Below are 18,692 nucleotides of genomic sequence, written 5' to 3'. Positions count from 1 at the left end.
CACCACTGTTGATGGGGCAGCAGAGAAGCTGTACAAATGACATTGCACTGACAGATTAGATACTCTAATGCAGCACAGGAAAGGTCAGAGTGCTGGGTAAAAAGCGGGACTGGAATAACATTTTAGCAGGTGGCAGGGTTTCTGTTCAGGGCCGTTGAGGCATCCACGGGACCCGGGTTATAAGGAGGTGTGGCCAAATTCATGAGGTCTGGCCACGCCCCCTCAGCAGCTGCCTCAGGCCCCACCAGCAGGCCCAGGCCCGGGTAATTTGTGCCCGCTCCCCCTCCCCCTTCAGTACCCGTTCCTGTCACCTGGAAAATTAGATTGTAATGTGTCTTTTTATTTTATTTCAGCACAAAAATGTTTTTTATTCTACTAATTACGAATTAACAACACCTCAGTAATCTACAGATGCCTACTCCCGTGTCACTATTTCTAGCTCTGCAACTTTGCCGATCACCTTTAAATGCCTGGAAGAGAACAATAAAGTGGACAAGAGGGTGACGCGGTTTGTCCTACCAGTGGGAGCGACAATCAACATGGACGGCACAGCTCTCTATGAAGCCCTGGCAGCCATTTTCATTGCTCAGGTCAATAATTACGACCTCAACTTTGGACAGATTATTACAATCAGGTAAGAAAACAAAAACAGAGTATTACATTTAGAATATGCATTTTATTTTTAACTCTGACTCATGAAACCCATTGAGCGCTGCAGTAACCTACAAAGGCAATAGCAATATCTTTGCTGAATCTTATATAAATCCACCATATTATGCTGTTATATGTTAATTCAGACATTTCCTTTTTTTTTTCTTAAATATATTTGTATTGAAGCAACGTAAAAGACAGATGATACAGAGTAACAAGTGTAAATGCACAAACACGTAGACCCAATATAAAAGCATATGAAGGGCCAATTAGGCATAATGGTAATAGTAGCTGATAGCATTTGGCCATCTATTCAGACATTTCTCAATAAAAAAATAATATCTTTGCCTATACTGCAAGTTAAAAGTAGATTTTTTTTAATTAACTGTATATATTCATATTATAAATCTGCCTACTATTTTGGCCATTTTACCTATGGAATTATTATCCCTTTAATTCAAGTCTAATACTGATTGTTCTGTTAATTAGGACCTTATGCAGAGAAGGACGCAATTTCGATCTTTTTTTCTGCAATTAGCCGGTTTTCTATATGGCGCATGCATCTGACCCGCCCTGCACAGGTGCTGCGATGGTTTTGCGCTGGCGGTCATACTGCGGATTAAGACACAGTGATTGACAGACAGCAACCATTTGGGGGAGGTAACAGGGGTGTGGCGACTCAAACACTGTCGTTTGTGAGCATTTTGATGGCGCGCCGCACCCAGCAACAGGGGCAAATGCAGGATTTCTAGAGAGGTATTTCCATAGGTTTAATTTTAGAGTGTGGCCAACCCATGGAGGGGGCATAATTAGCACTTAACAAGATATAGGGGTCTATTTACTAAGCAGTGTTAGGAGACAGAGTGAAAAGTGATAAGGTGCCAGCCAATCAGCAGGCCCGCTGAGAGCCGTGGCAGGCCCGCTGAGGCAGGCCCGCTGAGAGCCGCGGCGGGCCCGGGTAATAGGGGGCATGGCCTAATTGCGGGAGGTGTGGCCACGCCCCCTTCCTGAAAAAAGGCGCTCTGGGCCCCCTCAGCCCTGCTCAAAGCAGGGGGGCGCGATCAGTGTGATCGCTCCTCCCCACAGGCACAGGAGACTGCTGTGGCTGCTGCTCACGCTGAGTGCTGGGCTGCTATGAGGGAGGGGGAGCGGCGCTGGACCCGGGCCCCCGCCTTGCCCCTCAGGAAGCCCGGGCCCCGGTAATCTGAACCCGCTCCCCCCCCTCTCGGCGCCCCTGGTCACAGGCTGTGTTTGAAAAATGACAGTTGGGAGCTGATTGGCTGGCACCTTATCACTTTTCACTCTGTCTCCTAACACAGCTTAGTAAATAGACCCCTTAGTGTGTTTACTGTGTTAAGGGTAGGGGTGAGCGGGTTCGGATTTCTGAAATCCGAACCCCCCCGAGCCCCCCCGATCCGAGTCCGATCCGAATCAGGCTCGACTTTTCCCGCCTGACTCGGATCTGAAATCGAGGCAAAACGTCATCATCCCGCCTTCCGAGTCTCGCGGGTTTTGGATCCTATATAAGGTACCCACGTCGGCGCCATTTTCTCACTCGGCTGTGGACAGTGAAGAGGGAGGGTGGGAGTTAGGGCTGTGTAGTGTAGTGTAGTGTAGTGCTGCTGTTGTCCACTACTTCAAAGTCCATAGGGGCTGGCTGTGTTGTGCTGTGCTGCTGTTGTTAATAGGGGCTGTGTCCACTACTTCAAAGTCCATAGGGGCTGGCTGGACTGTGTTGTGCAGTCAGTTCTCCATAGGGGCTGTGTCCACTCCAAAGTCCTGTGCAGTGTCCCAGTCCTAAAGGAGTGCTGCAGTGTTGTCCAGGGGGTGCTCTGTCCATCAGGGGTGCTCCCCCCAAGTGCTAAAAAAAAATATATTTTCTGTGTTTGTGAATTGTGTGCGCAGTAGCCGCACGTGCATCAACAAAGTAGTGCCAAGCGTGCGCCTGTGTCATAAGTAAAGGGCCGGCTGGCTTGACCGTTAAGGGTGCTGTAACCCCCGAAAGTACACTCCAGTCCAAACCAAAAAAAAAATTATTTTCTGTGTTTGTGAATTGTGTGCGCAGTAGCCGCACGTGCATCAACAAAGTAGTGCCAAGCGTGCGCCTGTGTCATAAGTAAAGGGCCGGCTGGCTTGACCGTTAAGGGTGCTGTAACCCCCGAAAGTACACTCCAGTCCAAACCAAAAAAAAAATTATTTTCTGTGTTTGTGAATTGTGTGCGCAGTAGCCGCACGTGCATCAACAAAGTAGTGCCAAGCGTGCGCCTGTGTCATAAGTAAAGGGCCGGCTGGCTTGACCGTTAAGGGTGCTGTAACCCCCGAAAGTACACTCCAGTCCAAACCAAAAAAAAAATTATTTTCTGTGTTTGTGAATTGTGTGCGCAGTAGCCGCACGTGCATCAACAAAGTAGTGCCAAGCGTGCGCCTGTATCATAAGTAAAGGGCCGGCTGGCTTGACCGTTAAGGGTGCTGTAACCCCCGAAAGTACACTCCAGTCCAAACCAAAAAAAAAATTATTTTCTGTGTTTGTGAATTGTGTGCGCAGTAGCCGCACGTGCATCAACAAAGTAGTGCCAAGCGTGCGCCTGTGTCATAAGTAAAGGGCCGGCTGGCTTGACCGTTAAGGGTGCTGTAACCCCCGAAAGTACACTCCAGTCCAAACCAAAAAAAAAATTATTTTCTGTGTTTGTGAATTGTGTGCGCAGTAGCCGCACGTGCATCAACAAAGTAGTGCCAAGCGTGCGCCTGTGTCATAAGTAAAGGGCCGGCTGGCTTGACCGTTAAGGGTGCTGTAACCCCCGAAAGTACACTCCAGTCCAAACCAAAAAAAAAATTATTTTCTGTGTTTGTGAATTGTGTGCGCAGTAGCCGCACGTGCATCAACAAAGTAGTGCCAAGCGTGCGCCTGTGTCATAAGTAAAGGGCCAGCTGGCTTGACCGTTAAGGGTGCTGTAACCCCCGAAAGTACACTCCAGTCCAAACCAAAAAAAAAATTATTTTCTGTGTTTGTGAATTGTGTGCGCAGTAGCCGCACGTGCATCAACAAAGTAGTGCCAAGCGTGCGCCTGTGTCATAAGTAAAGGGCCGGCTGGCTTGACCGTTAAGGGTGCTGTAACCCCCGAAAGTACACTCCAGTCCAAACCAAAAAAAAAATTATTTTCTGTGTTTGTGAATTGTGTGCGCAGTAGCCGCACGTGCATCAACAAAGTAGTGCCAAGCGTGCGCCTGTGTCATAAGTAAAGGGCCGGCTGGCTTGACCGTTAAGGGTGCTGTAACCCCCGAAAGTACACTCCAGTCCAAACCAAAAAAAAAATTATTTTCTGTGTTTGTGAATTGTGTGCGCAGTAGCCGCACGTGCATCAACAAAGTAGTGCCAAGCGTGCGCCTGTGTCATAAGTAAAGGGCCGGCTGGCTTGACCGTTAAGGGTGCTGTAACCCCCGAAAGTACACTCCAGTCCAAACCAAAAAAAAAATTATTTTCTGTGTTTGTGAATTGTGTGCGCAGTAGCCGCACGTGCATCAACAAAGTAGTGCCAAGCGTGCGCCTGTGTCATAAGTAAAGGGCCGGCTGGCTTGACCGTTAAGGGTGCTGTAACCCCCGAAAGTACACTCCAGTCCAAACCAAAAAAAAAATTATTTTCTGTGTTTGTGAATTGTGTGCACAGTAGCCGCACGTGCATCAACAAAGTAGTGCCAAGCGTGCGCCTGTGTCATAAGTAAAGGGCCGGCTGGCTTGACCGTTAAGGGTGCTGTAACCCCCGAAAGTACACTCCAGTCCAAACCAAAAAAAAAATTATTTTCTGTGTTTGTGAATTGTGTGCGCAGTAGCCGCACGTGCATCAACAAAGTAGTGCCAAGCGTGCGCCTGTGTCATAAGTAAAGGGCCGGCTGGCTTGACCGTTAAGGGTGCTGTAACCCCCGAAAGTACACTCCAGTCCAAACCAAAAAAAAAATTATTTTCTGTGTTTGTGAATTGTGTGCGCAGTAGCCGCACGTGCATCAACAAAGTAGTGCCAAGCGTGCGCCTGTGTCATAAGTAAAGGGCCGGCTGGCTTGACCGTTAAGGGTGCTGTAACCCCCGAAAGTACACTCCAGTCCAAACCAAAAAAAAAATTATTTTCTGTGTTTGTGAATTGTGTGCGCAGTAGCCGCACGTGCATCAACAAAGTAGTGCCAAGCGTGCGCCTGTGTCATAAGTAAAGGGCCGGCTGGCTTGACCGTTAAAGGGTGCTGTAACCCCCAAAGTACACTCCAGTCCAAACCAAAAAAAAAATTATTTTCTGTGTTTGTGAATTGTGTGCGCAGTAGCCGCACGTGCATCAACAAAGTAGTGCCAAGCGTGCGCCTGTGTCATAAGTAAAGGGCCGGCTGGCTTGACCGTTAAAGGGTGCTGTAACCCCCGAAAGTACACTCCAGTCCAAACCAAAAACAAATTATTTTCTGTGTTTGTGAATTGTGTGCGCAGTAGCCGCACGTGCATCAACAAAGTAGTGCCAAGAGTGCGCCTGTGTCATAAGTAAAGGGCCGGCTGGCTTGACCGTTAAAGGGTGCTGTAACCCCCAAAGTACACTCCAGTCCAAACCAAAAAAAAAATTATTTTCTGTGTTTGTGAATTGTGTGCGCAGTAGCCGCACGTGCATCAACAAAGTAGTGCCAAGCGTGCGCCTGTGTCATAAGTAAAGGGCCGGCTGGCTTGACCGTTAAGGGTGCTGTAACCCCCGAAAGTACACTCCAGTCCAAACCAAAAAAAAAATTATTTTCTGTGTTTGTGAATTGTGTGCGCAGTAGCCGCACGTGCATCAACAAAGTAGTGCCAAGAGTGCGCCTGTGTCATAAGTAAAGGGCCGGCTGGCTTGACCGTTAAAGGGTGCTGTAACCCCCAAAGTACACTCCAGTCCAAACCAAAAAAAAAATTATTTTCTGGGTTTAGCCGCACGTATATATCAAATCGATATAACATAAATGGAGGACCAAACTTTCTCCGATAAAAATAAAATAGAGAAAGATCAAGAACCACTTCCTCCTAGTGCTGAAGCTGCTGCCACTAGTCATGACATAGACGATAACATGCCATCAACGTCGTCTGCCAAGGCCGATGCCCAATGTCATAGTAGAGGGCACATACAATCCCAAATGGCAAAGTTCAGGAAAATGACCTTGAAAAAGACATTTAAATCAGCTGAAGAGAAACGTAAACTTGCCAATATGCCATTTACGACACGGAGTGGCAAGGAACGGCTAAGGTCGATCCCTAGTATGTTCATGACTAGTGGTTCAGCTTCACATGACGATGGAAGCCCTCCTCCCACTAAAAAAATCAAAAGAGTTAAGCTGGCAAAAGCACAGCGAAGAACTGTGCTTTCTAAGAAGATATCACAAATCCCCAAGGAGAGTCCAAGTGTGGTGGTGGTTGCGATGCCTGACCTTCCCAGCACTGGACGGGAAGAGGTGGCTCTTTCCACCATTTGCACGCCCCCTGCAAGTGCTGAAAGGAGCACCCACAGTCCACTTGCTGATATGCAAATTGAAGATGTCACTGTTGAAGTACAACAGGATGAGGATACTGGTGTAGCTGGCGCTGAGGAGGAAGTTGGCGAGGAGGATTCTGATGGTGATGTGGTTTGTTTAAATCAGGCTCCGGGGGAGACAGTTGTTGTCCGTGGGATGAAAAAGCCCATCACGGTCATGCCTGGGCAGAAGACCAAACATTCCACCTCTTTGGTCTGGCAATATTTCTATCCAAATCCGGACAACAACTGTCTTGCCATATGTACCATATGTAAAGGTGAAATAAGTAGGGGTAGGGACGTCAACCACCTAGGAACATCCTCCCTTATACGGCACCTGCAGCGCGTTCATAAAAAGTTACTGTCAAGTTCAGAAACTTTGGCTAAGACCGTAAGCAGTCCAGGGACACCTAAATCCCGTTGTCCTGTTGTATCCAAGCGCCTGCAAACCACACCGTCAACTCCCTCCTCGTCAATTTCCTCCTTAGTCAGGATCGGAAGTAGTCCTGCAGGCCATGTCACTGGCATGACTGACTCTCCTATCCGGGATTCCTCTGGAGGATCCTGCATTGCTACGCCTACTGCTGCCGCTGCTGCTGTTGCTGCTGCTGGGAGTCGTTCATCATCCCAGAGAGGAAGTAGGAACACCACTACTTTTACTAAACAATTGACCCTCCAACAGTCCTTAGCGAGGAGGATGAAGTACGACAGCAGTCATCCTGAAGCAAAACGTATAACTGAGGCCTTGACTGCTATGTTGGTGTTAGACGTGCGTCCGGTATCCGCCATTAGTGCAGTGGGATTTAGACAATTGATGGAGGTAGTGTGTCCCCGGTTCCAAATCCCGTCTAGATTCCACTTCACTAGGCAGGCGATACCGAGACTGTACAGAAACGTCAGAAAAAGTGTCCTCAGTGTCCTGAAAAATGCCGTTGTACACAATGTCCACTTAACCACGGACATGTGGACAAGTGGAACAGGGCAGACTAAGGACTATATGACTGTGACAGCCCACTGGATAGATGTATCACCTTACGCAGCAACAGCAGCAGCGTCACCAGTAGCAGCATCTCAGAAACGCCAGCTCGTTACAAGGCAGGCTACGCTGTGTATCACCGGTTTCAGTAAGAGGCACACCGCCGACAACCTCTTAGAGAAACTGAGGGAAATCATCGCCCAGTGGCTTACCCCACTTAGACTCTCCTGGGGATTTGTGATATCTGACAACGCCACCAATATTGTGCGGGCATTACATCTGGGCAAATTCCAGCACGTCCCATGTTTTGCTCACACAATAAACTTGGTGGTGCAGAATTTTCTGAAAAGCGACAGGGGCATGCAGGAGACGCTTTGGGTGGCCCGAAAAATTTCTGGCCACTTTCGCCATTCAGCGACTGCGTGCCGAAGACTGGAGCGCCAGCAAACACTCTTGAACCTGCCCCGCCATCACCTGAAGCAAGAGGTTGTGACGCGGTGGAACTCAACCCTCTATATGCTTCAGAGGATGGAGGAGCAGCAAAAGGCCATACAAGCCTATACATCCACCTATGACATAGGCAAAGGAGGGGGTATGCACCTGACTCAAGCGCAGTGGAGAATGATTTCCGTGTTGTGCAAGGTTCTCCAGCCCTTCGAACTTGCCACACGTGAAGTCAGTTCAGACACAGCCAGCTTGAGTCAGGTCATTCCCCTCATCAGGCTTTTGCAGAAGCAGCTGGAGAAAGTGAAGGAGGAGCTAAGACGGAGCGATTCCGCTCGGCATGTGGGACTTGTGGATGAAGCCCTTCATTCGCTTTGCCAGGATTCCAGGGTGGTCAATCTGTTGAAATCAGACCACTACATTTTGGCCACCGTGCTTGTTTAAAGGTTTAAAGCCTATGTGGTGTCTCTCTTTCCGGCCGACACAAGCCTGCAGAGGTGCAAAGACCTGCTGGTGAACACACTGTCAGCTGAAGCGGAACGTGACACGTCAACGGCTCCTTCTTCATTTTCTCCCGCAACTGGGGCTGCCAGGAAAAAACTTAGGTATCCTAAGCAACCCGCTGGCGGTGATGCAGGGCAGGCAGGACCAAGTTTGGACATCTGGTCCGGACTGAAGGACCTGGCAACAATTTCTGACATGTCTACTGTCACTGCATATGATACTGTCACCATTGACAGAATGGTGGAGGATTACATCGGTGACCGCATCCAAGTAGGCATGTCAGACAGTCCATACCTGTACTGGCAGGAAAAAGAGGCAATTTGGAGGCCCCTGTACAAGCTGGCTCTATTTTACCTGAGTTGCCCCCCCTCCAGTGTGTACTCCGAAAGAGTGTTTAGTGCAGCCGGGAACCTTGTCAGCGAAAGGCGTAGGAGGTTGCTTCCACAGAATGTGGAGAAGATGATGTTCATCAAAATGAATTATCAGCTCTTCCAGGGAGACCAGCCTCCAGAAGGTACAGAGGGACCTGTGGTGGTGGATTCAAGTGGGGACGAGTTAATACTTTGTGAGGATGAGGATGTACACACTGAAGAGGGTGAGGAATCGGTGGATGAGGAGGATGAGGATGACATCTTGCCTCCGTAGAGCCAGTTTGTGCAGGGACACATTAATTGCCAGCTTGTTTTGTGGGGGCCCAAACGAACCAATCATTTCAGCCACAGTTGTGTGGCAGACCCTGGCGCTGAAATGATTGATTTGTTAAAGTGTGCATGTCCTGTTTATACAACATAAGGGTGGGTGGGAGGGCCCAAGGACAATTCCATCTTGCACTTCTTTTTTTTCTTTGCATTATGTACAGTTTGGGGCCTAGTTTTTCTAACTGCCATCCTGTCTGCCACTGCAGTGTCACTCCTAGATGGGTCACGTGTTTGTGCCGCCCACTCGTGTCGCTTAGCATAGTCATCCAGCTACCTCGGTGCAACCTTTTGGACATGAAAACACTATTGTGAGGTGTGAGGTGTTCAGAATAGACTGGAAATGAGTGGAAATTAAGGTTATTGAGGTTAATAATAGCATAGGAGCAGAGAAACCAACAAATTCTGTGATTTTAGCTGTTTTTATGCTTTTTAAAAAAAAAATACAGATCCAAAACACAAAACCCAGAACCCAAAACACGGAAGGGTGGTTTTGGCAAAACCAATCCAGATCCAAAACACGAAGAAAGATCCAGATCCAAAACCAAAACACAAAACACGAAAAGTGGCCGGTGCACACCCTTAGTTAAGGGGCACATCCACTAGCAGACATAGGGGTCTATTTACTAAGCAGTGTTAGGAGACAGAGTGAAAAGTGATAAGAAAGTGATAAGGTGCCAGCCAATCAGCTCCCAACTGTCATTTTTCAAACACAGCCTGTGAGATGGCAGTTGGGAGCTGATTGGCTGGCACCTTATCATTTTTCACTTTGTCTCCTAACACTGCTTAGTAGACCCTATAATCTGGTCTGGTGCGCTAAAGGAGTGCTCAGTTCTAAACAGTTCCTTGTACTGCATGCTCTGGCTGCAGCTCTACTACAAACTTATTATATAATGTAACTATTGTGGTCATGATTTGATCCACTGAGCTGAGGGGGGGTTTGGCACTGGCGTCACAACGGGGATGCGGGCCGCACCCGGGTGTGAGGGGTGACACCAAAGTGCTGGCCCCCCCTACATGCAGCACTTGGTTCCTAACAGTGAGGGAGCTGGCACTTCACACAGGCTGGTTCCCGGGGGCAGCCTGCACCTCCGGTGTTCGAGCCGCGAGTCCACGCCCCACACGTGATGCCACGCCCCCACTGCTAGGCCATTCCCCCTTATTTGCCAGGTTGCGGCTCCGCCGTGCCCAGTACAAGCTCCCCGCCGCTGCCTGCGCCGCGTGCAAAGACAATTAGAGACACTACTGGGTTCTGGGCAACTGCATCTTCTTACATAGTGGTTCTGACTCCGTTGTCTTCTATTGCGACAGACATTCTGAGTAACCAGGATGTAAACGTTATTCCGGTATGTGGGATGCCGACGGTCTGAATACCAGCGCCGAAATCCCAACAGGTCGGGATCCCGGCACCAGTATCCCGACCGCAGGCATCCCGAAGGTAAGTATCGGGGTGTTAGGGGGAGGTTAGGGTTAGGCATCAGGGGAGGGTTAGAGTTAGGCACCAGGTAGGGAGTGTTAGGATTAGGGTGTGGGGAGGTTAGGTTTAGGCACTAGGGGGGGGGGTTAGGTTTAGGCACCGGGGAGGGGGTGTTTGGTTTAGGGAGGGGGAGGTTAGGTTTAGGCACTAAGGGGGGAGGTTAGGGTTAGGCACTGGGGAGGGTGGTTAGGGTTAGGGTATTAGAAAACTACTTACCGTTACTTCCTATGAGTGTCGGGATTCTGGCCAGTGGCATCCCGACAGCTGGGATTTCATACCCAACCCTGAGTAACCACACAGTTGCTCAGAGGTCTGTCTTTGCATGTAAGCCATGGATCTGAGAGGGGGCGGCAGTGGTCTGTACAGAAAATGGAGGCTGTGATATTTGCATAACTTCTCAGGTCTGCTGCGCATGGAATCGCAGCAGCGATGGACATTGTGCCCACATCCGAATCAGGCCCTTGGGGGCATGATTCAGCAAGGATTGCAACTGTGATTATGGCGATTACACCGATTGTTATGTTCTGCGCATGCGTATACATTGCAGTGTGTGTGCGTGAAGACTCCACTGCGATCGGGACTGCGATAGCAGTGACTATGCAGATCCATCGCAGAATGATTGACAGGAAGTTCCAGTTTGGGGGGGTGACGGGGGAGTGGTCAGCGAAACGCAGGTGTGCCAGTGCATTTGAACACCGTTATAGGGGCGTGTATAAATTAGCCACTGCAATGCCATATGCGGTTTGGGCTTTCACTGCGCGCGATGAGGTTAGCAATTCCTGAGTAAGGTCAGAGCTTGTGCAAGTGTGCGTGAGGCTGCGATGGTACTCAATGTTACCGATGGTTTTGCAGTCTTACTAAGAATTACGGACGTGTACGGAGGCAAAGTGTGTGTCCTTATGTTAGGCTGCGTATGGCATTGCGATTGCAAGCATTAGAATATCTTCGCAGTGAGACTGCATGCGTAATCGCCATTGCAATAGCGATCCTTACTGAATTAGGCCATGAGTCTGGTAATTGTCTGCCCTCTGCTCTGACATTAATACATATGCGTATCCCAAATATGTAGATGATTTCAATATTCAAAAGACCTGTTCTTCTCTCCATGTAGTATCACAGCTACAGCTGCAAGTATCGGAGCTGCGGGGATCCCACAAGCTGGCCTCGTCACCATGGTTATCGTGTTGACATCGGTCGGATTGCCCACAGAGGACATCACATTGATTATTGCAGTTGACTGGTTTTTGTAAGTATCTGCAACAAATACATCTGGTAAATTGTTTGCCAGAAGATTCCCATAGGCTGGTCATAAACGGTAACACTGAGATTCCAGTCTGGTCTCCAGTATGGGACACTTTTCTAAATTATGGAGGAAATGCATCAAGAGTGTAACAATGGACAAGTGGAGACGTTGTCCATAGCAACCAAACAGCTTAAAACTAGCATTTACTGTATCAAATACATTTATAAAATGATAGGTAGAAGCTGATTGGTTGCTTTAAGTGACTCCTTCATCTGTCCACTTCTGCAATCTTTAGAAGGCTCGATACTTCTTCCCCTATCACTCTTGTGCTAAAACTCAGGATGGTCCAGTAAGGTTCATGATCTTCTAGCACAGAAGGACCACATGTAACCAGAGAACATTCCAGATGCAGGGAAGATATGGACACTTTTGGACTGGGGGAGGGATGGGGGGGGGCAAACACAAACAAGTGGTTAACATCCTTCTACCAGAGCACCGAAAGGAAATATGGTTGGGAGGAAGTCCATGGTGATGTGGTTTATCCAATGTTGGTGTGATTTTATAAAAGCGATAAAATAAAATAAAATATGGTTATGCCAAATGGTCAGTGCTCGATATGGGAATTTAGAAGTGGAGGTATGGAAATTTGACTCAAAACCCCCTCAAAACTTTAGGGAATTTAATCATCTGAGATTAATTTTAGATACTTTTAGTACTATATAGTAGGATATGAAGAACAAACTTTGCTCTTCTATCATGTCTCCAATGTGTCACTTTTGCTTTCTCTTACATGTTTCCTTTGTCTGTCACTCTCCTTATGTGCACCCCACATGCTCTCTTTTGTATCTGACCACCTGCGTTTTTTTCTTCGCTACTTACTCCATACACCTCTCACCCCCTGCTACCCCTTCAGCCCCTGCTTCCATCTCACTCCCTGCACCTCTCACTGCCTGCTTCCCAATCACAAGCAGTGGCGGCAGCCTTTTGAATTTGGTGCTTGCCGAGAGCCAGTCGCGGCATGTGGACTAGCTCGCCCTGGCTGCTTCTGATTGGCTACTGGTCCATGAGACAGGATAGGCTCACAGCCAGCACCAAATTCAAAAGGCCGCCGCTTCTTTTGATTGGTCGCTGGTCCATGAACTGGGATTGGCTCGCGGCCGGTGCCAAGTTTAAACTGTGGCCACAACTGCCCTGGTGCCGGGACACAATGCTCTGTTCCAGCGCCGTTTAGAGATGTGCCCCAAGCAGGACACATCACATAATGCCACTGCTGTTGCTGCTGTTCCTGCGCTGGGATCCCATTCTCGGTCCCAGCACCAGACGATTCTCCATAATTACAGCAAAATTAACTGGGGGTATATAATAGTGCCGTATACTGTTCCACTTCGCAAAGGGTTATAATCAGGTACAACACCTACTAGTTCCAATAGTCTACTAGTCAATAACTATTCCAGTGTCTCTATACAATAAATAGAAAATTCTAGTGACTGATATACAATACAGAGTGCATTCTAGTGACCTCTGTACAATACAAAGAACATTCTTGTAATACAGTGTCTATAAAATACAAGGTATTCTAGTGACCAATTTACAATATGGACAGTTTCTATCTGTGCAATGCACAGAGCATCCTAGTGAGCGATATACAATACACAGAGCATTGTACAATATTGACAGTGTTCTAGTCACTGATACAGAATTCAGAGTATTCTAGTAACAGAGAGGATCCTAGTGACAGACCTACACACAAAGATCATTTTAATAAATTATTTACATACAGAGAACATTTTAGTGACCTCTACACAACATAAAGAGAATTTGTGTGAACACTTGTCAGAATACAGTGAATACTAGTGGCTACTATTCAATGTCAGTCCTGTTCTGGAGACTATTAAAATGCAGATCCTCATATCTCTGGTGGCTTTACAATGTAGGCCCTCAGATCTCTGGTGGTGTCACAGTAGAGAACCCTAAAATTGATGGTGGTTTTATAATGCAAAACACTCCAAATCTCTAATGGCTTTAACATACAGATGCCAAACCTATAGTGGCAGTACATCCCGTCCCACAAGTTTCTGTTTTTGGCAACATGAGAACCCTTGTGAAATCTTGTGATCCCAATAAATTGCTTTCACATCCATTAGTCCTGTGCTGCCTCTCTCGGGGCGCTAAAGAAAATGTTTTGCTGTCCGTGGAACATCCACCAATCAGCATGCCAAGAAAGCGGATTTTGTGATTAAACATACAGATACGCCCCTAGTTCATTGTGGCTGATCGCACCACAAACGTTCCCTCGAATCGCGGTAAGCGCCACACTATGCTATAGCGCGTCCCCGATCGCGGGAGTGCGTCTACATTGAAACCTATGGAGATGCTATAGCGCGTCCCCGATCGCAGGAGTGCGTCTCCATTGAAACCTATGGAGACGCGAATGCGCGTCTCCGAACACAGGAGTCCGTCACGCATGGCATGAGGTGCTGCCATGAATGCAGCTGGGCGTATCTGTACAAAATGGCTGAGAAGCATCCCCTGACACAGCCATGAACTATACAGCCCTGGATAGGCAAGCCCCTAAATTGTACTGGCCTGATGGATACTGTAGATGTCCCTTTGATCCCCTGCTCAAACTGTCTTTGCCTGTATCGATTCCCAACTTCAGATCACCTGTTTAATAACAAAGTTTAATGATGAAAGAGGGAGTTTAGGAAAGTAGTGATATCGCCAATGACCTGTGAGGTAGAAACACCTTTCCGATGTGTTGCCTTTACCATATACACCTGACTGTCTACTTGTACTGGCTATCGGTAATCAACTATCACTTGTCTCCCACTTGTGTTGATTAATCATCAGATGTGATAGTGAGTTTAACTTATACCATCTCCTTGTCTGCGTTCTTCCAGGGACCGCCTCCGTACCACCACCAACGTGCTTGGAGATTCTCTTGGAGCTGGTATAGTGGAGCATCTGTCAAGACACGAGCTGAAACGAGGCGATGCAGAGATGGGGAACTCAGTGATCGAGGAAAACGAGAAGAAACCATACCAGCTGATCTCCCAGGAAAACGAAACCGATAAACCCTTAGACAGCGAAACCAAGATGTAGACAGCCCTAGGTGCCTCCATTTACTGACCAGAATCACACTCATTCCATTTTTTTTCCATTGCATACAAACATCTGGTTTGGTGATGGATCATCGGGGAAGTAAACAATTTGCAGGCGCCACAATATCCATTTCTGTACAATATTAAAAAAATAAAAAGTAATATTCTGCTAACGTGGCCCTGCCCGGTTTGTGATAACCAGGTGACAGCACTGCCATGTTTGTATATTTTTTGGGTTTGTGTGGTTTTCTCTCTTTCATTTTAAAGAACTGGGAACCATGGTAGCTGAGAGGGTCTTGATGATCGCTGGAAGTGATCAAATTTATAGTTTTGTTTATAAAAATGTTATGAAATAATTGCAGGGGGCAGAGAATGGGAAAAAAAATGGCTATTTGCAGGGGCCACAGTTAAATGATCTACATTTTTACGGAAGGTCTCTTGTAGTTTTTCTCTTACCCCTTGGAACATTATATTTGGCCCATTACCTTACCAGGGACAATTTACACATTACTTTTTTTTTTGTCTACAATACTGCATACAAAATAGTGACATTGAAAATTAGTAATAAGATTGTACGACTTGCGACTTTTTCCCCTCCTCGCATCAGAACTTTGCTATTGTCCCAGCCAGCCGCGTCCTCGCCCAAACACGAGTGGACAGACCACTCCCTCCTCCACCACCCCCCGCCACAAGATCAGCACACTCCTATCCTGAATTTCTCTGGCTACCGTTAACATTCAAATGATCTGATTGGCTACAAATTAGAGATGTGCACGAACCCCCGTGTTTTGGTTTTGGATCTGGATTCATCTTCCTGTTTTGGTTTTGGAATTGCAAAACCACCCTCAAGTGTTTTGGTTTTAGATTCAGATCAAAATTTATAATAAAATCTATTAAACATTCTATAAAAATCAATAAAAATTGATAAAACAGCTAAAATGACTGAATCCAAAAATCGAGTTGCAACAGATCCGAACCAGGACTCTGTTCGAACCGGGTCACAAAAGTGAATCCTAACCTTGACCCGGTTTTACTTGGAACCCCTAAATTTTGGGTGCGTTTAGATTTCAGAAATCCAGTCAAGCACATCTCTACTACAAAATGTTTTATCCCTGTCCACTTTCAAACAGGATACACACATATGACTAGAAGATAAGTATTGGAAACAAAAAGGTGCTTTGACCGTAGCTCTGTTAGACACAACACAATAACTTTTACTTTCTCCACAAGTTTTCAAAATGAAAACAGTACATTGGCTTATCTCACTGTTGGCCCACAGGTTTATGCAGGCTCATCTTGCTTGAGAATTTGGTAAATCCATCTATTACTAAATTAGAACACTCATCCTCTAGACCAGGGGTAGGCAACATTTTACTCTTTGGGTGCCAGATGTTCGACATCGGAAGTCAAAAACATTTTGTGCCACCACGACTACAACATATTCAAAAGTTTACAAACTAATAGAAGGGTAATAAAAATGTAAGTGGCTTCCCTGTCCTTCCTTTTTTTTTGAAGCTAGATTACTCAGGTTAGATGATTCATTTGTAGTCTGGAGATGAAGGCATGCTTCAAAATTTTGTACTGTTATGAGAGTGTGAGCAGGATTAACTGTGTCAGGGTTCCCTCACCAGAGGCCAGGCTTCGCTGAGTGTGCAGGCCAGGCTTGGGTTCTTCGGTTTTGAGAGGGTATAGTAGGCCAAAAGGATGTGAGGGAAGGAGGTGGAAGAGAAGGGGAGTAGGAGAGGAACTAACCTCATGAATGCCATTCAAAAGATCCTAGAGTTCCACCTTGTGGCTCTAGAGCCAAGTGTTGCCTATCCCTGCTCTAGACTAATTTGTGACTTGCAGTTGTGCTTTAGTAACAGATGGATGGCTGAAAGATGTCTTACAGGTGACCTGTAGACCATGGAACATTATGACCAGCCATTTGTGGAACAACTTCTGTATGAACAAATCTCTGGTATTATCTGATAATGTGCAACAGTTCTCGATCCCTAAAATCGGACATACATCATGTTTCCACCACTGCAGTAGGCTATTGCATCAATGGTGTCAACCAAAGCCTAAATTGCCATCCAAAATTTATGTACTCCTTGCTAAATTATAAATAAAGATAATGTAGAATTTACACATTTGCGAAAATCATATCCCCATTGGATTATTAAAAATTTTTTTATCACAGTATGGAGGTTTTAGAGATTTGTAGCCTATCTACATGTGAGCTGGAGATTTCAACTGACCTGTATCAAGTGAGTTTGGAAATATATGGGGAGATGTATCAAGCCTTGGAGAGAGAGAAAGTGGAGAGAGATAAAGTACCAGCAATCAGCTCCTAACTGCAATTTATGAAACTCAGCCTGTAAAGGACAGTTAAATGCTGATTGGTTGGTATTTAATCTCTCTCCAAGGTTTTTTTTAATACAGATCTCCCATAGCTGCTAGCTCACCTATTCACTTCAATAGAGCAGGGCTACAATGTGACTGTTCTCTACTAAACAGTTAAATATTAGCATTGCAGAAACGCAGTTACGTTTTTATTCCTAAAACAGCAGAAAAATTAACACAAATGCAATATTATTGGAACATATACGTTATAACAATGAGTGTCCACTTTAATGTTTTAGTTTCTTGTTCATTCTGACTTCAGAGACAGAGCAGAAGCGTCTTTCAACCAACTCATGACCATAAAACGAAGTAGAAACCTAACATTTATTATTTGAAATGCTATATACTCACCAGACATCGAATCCAAATGTATTTTCAGATTGTTTTTTTTTTTTTTTTTTTAACGATATGTAATACCTGTTCTGTATATAAAGTGTGAGAGAAAGGAGAGGTTTTTGTTTTGTTTTTTTTGTTTTTTTTTTTAAAGTGGGTTCTATCGCAGAAATATCTCTATATTCTAGAATGTTTAACTGGGAACCGTTCAAAAGAAATACAGGCATTACACAAGTCCGAGATCTACAGTACGACATAAATGTTTTATTTTGCTAATATGAATAGAGAAAAACAGATCTTATGAAATGTAAGTAGAAATATTTTTATAATAGATAAAATGTTTATCTGTGTACAAAAGTTAACTTTAGCCAGTAACTGTGTATTTTTCTTGACATCTGTAAAAACAATGGCAAGGTCCTAATGTCAAAGTTTTTTTTCTTTTACTTGTTGAAAGTTTTTTTTTTTTTTTTTTTAAATCTGTTGTATGTGATTTAACTAACTTTTACATGAATATGGGGTACGATAGAAGCTTCTTTCCACATTTACTGGTTCTGTTTTCATGTACCCAGTGTGGACTGAAGAACTGTACTTTGTAGGTGTATTTTCAATAAAAATATATATATAGATTGAATATAAAATTGTACAGATTTTTTTGTAAGCAAGTTGCTTGCTGGAAGTGACGCGCTTGACTAATTTTTCATGCCACTGTACTTTTTTGTACTATATTAAAATGCGACAATCTTCCTCGCTACGTCGGCAGTCCGTGCGACTGAATGCACTAAGCCTATCCCACCCACTGTGTTAGCGTCTGTGTACGCAGTCATCGTCACTAGTATCTGGAGTCTGCTAGCCCCATTATTGGTGCGATTATCTGTCTGAAAAGTAGTCGGATTACCATGCAACAGTTACAAAGTGTTAAGACATGCGCAGGAGATGTCCTTGACACTCACATGAAATTCCTATTGAAAGGAGCTGTACAGTGCGACTCAGTACCCCCTGACCACATGCCGCCATTTCATGCTATCCTGTTACAGCTCGCAAATGCGCACTATTTTGACACCAAAGCTAAATATTGGAGAAAGACATGCTCAGTAGGAAACAAAATGCTAATTCCATGCATGAACTCTATTACGCCGACTAAGAATCAGCCCCCTAATGTATTAAAGCAAGTTAATTTTAAAAAGTAACAGTAAAGCTACTTGGTTACAATAATATATATGAAGATTTATGTATTACGGAGTTAAATAATTAACTTAAATAACTGTCTACTAAATTAAAACTGTACAGTATCCTGTCTGTTCTATCCGTTAGCAACAACTGCTTTAAAGGGGTTGGGTACGGGATGCCGGCACTCGAGATCCCAACGGTCAGAATCC

General features: G+C 45.7%; 1 protein-coding gene across 1 annotated transcript in view; it reads left to right on the top strand.

The window, feature by feature from the left end:
- SLC1A3 (solute carrier family 1 member 3) overlaps positions 1 to 17,935 on the top strand; it is a 128,782-nt gene extending 110,847 nt beyond the window's left edge. Inside the window, exons 8-10 of the mRNA XM_088462231.1 lie at positions 440 to 634; positions 11,366 to 11,500; positions 14,398 to 17,935. Coding sequence (XP_088318357.1) covers positions 440 to 634; positions 11,366 to 11,500; positions 14,398 to 14,599 — 532 coding nt within the window. The 3' untranslated portion in view covers positions 14,600 to 17,935. The remainder of the gene's footprint in view (positions 1 to 439; positions 635 to 11,365; positions 11,501 to 14,397) is intronic.
- The last annotated feature ends 757 nt before the right edge of the window (positions 17,936 to 18,692 follow it).

The sequence above is a fragment of the Taudactylus pleione genome, unplaced genomic scaffold, assembly GCF_031769625.1.
Source record: "Taudactylus pleione unplaced genomic scaffold, aTauple2 ptg001165l, whole genome shotgun sequence".
Lineage (NCBI taxonomy): Eukaryota > Metazoa > Chordata > Amphibia > Anura > Myobatrachidae > Taudactylus > Taudactylus pleione.
This window is presented reverse-complemented; position numbering and strand designations above follow the sequence as displayed.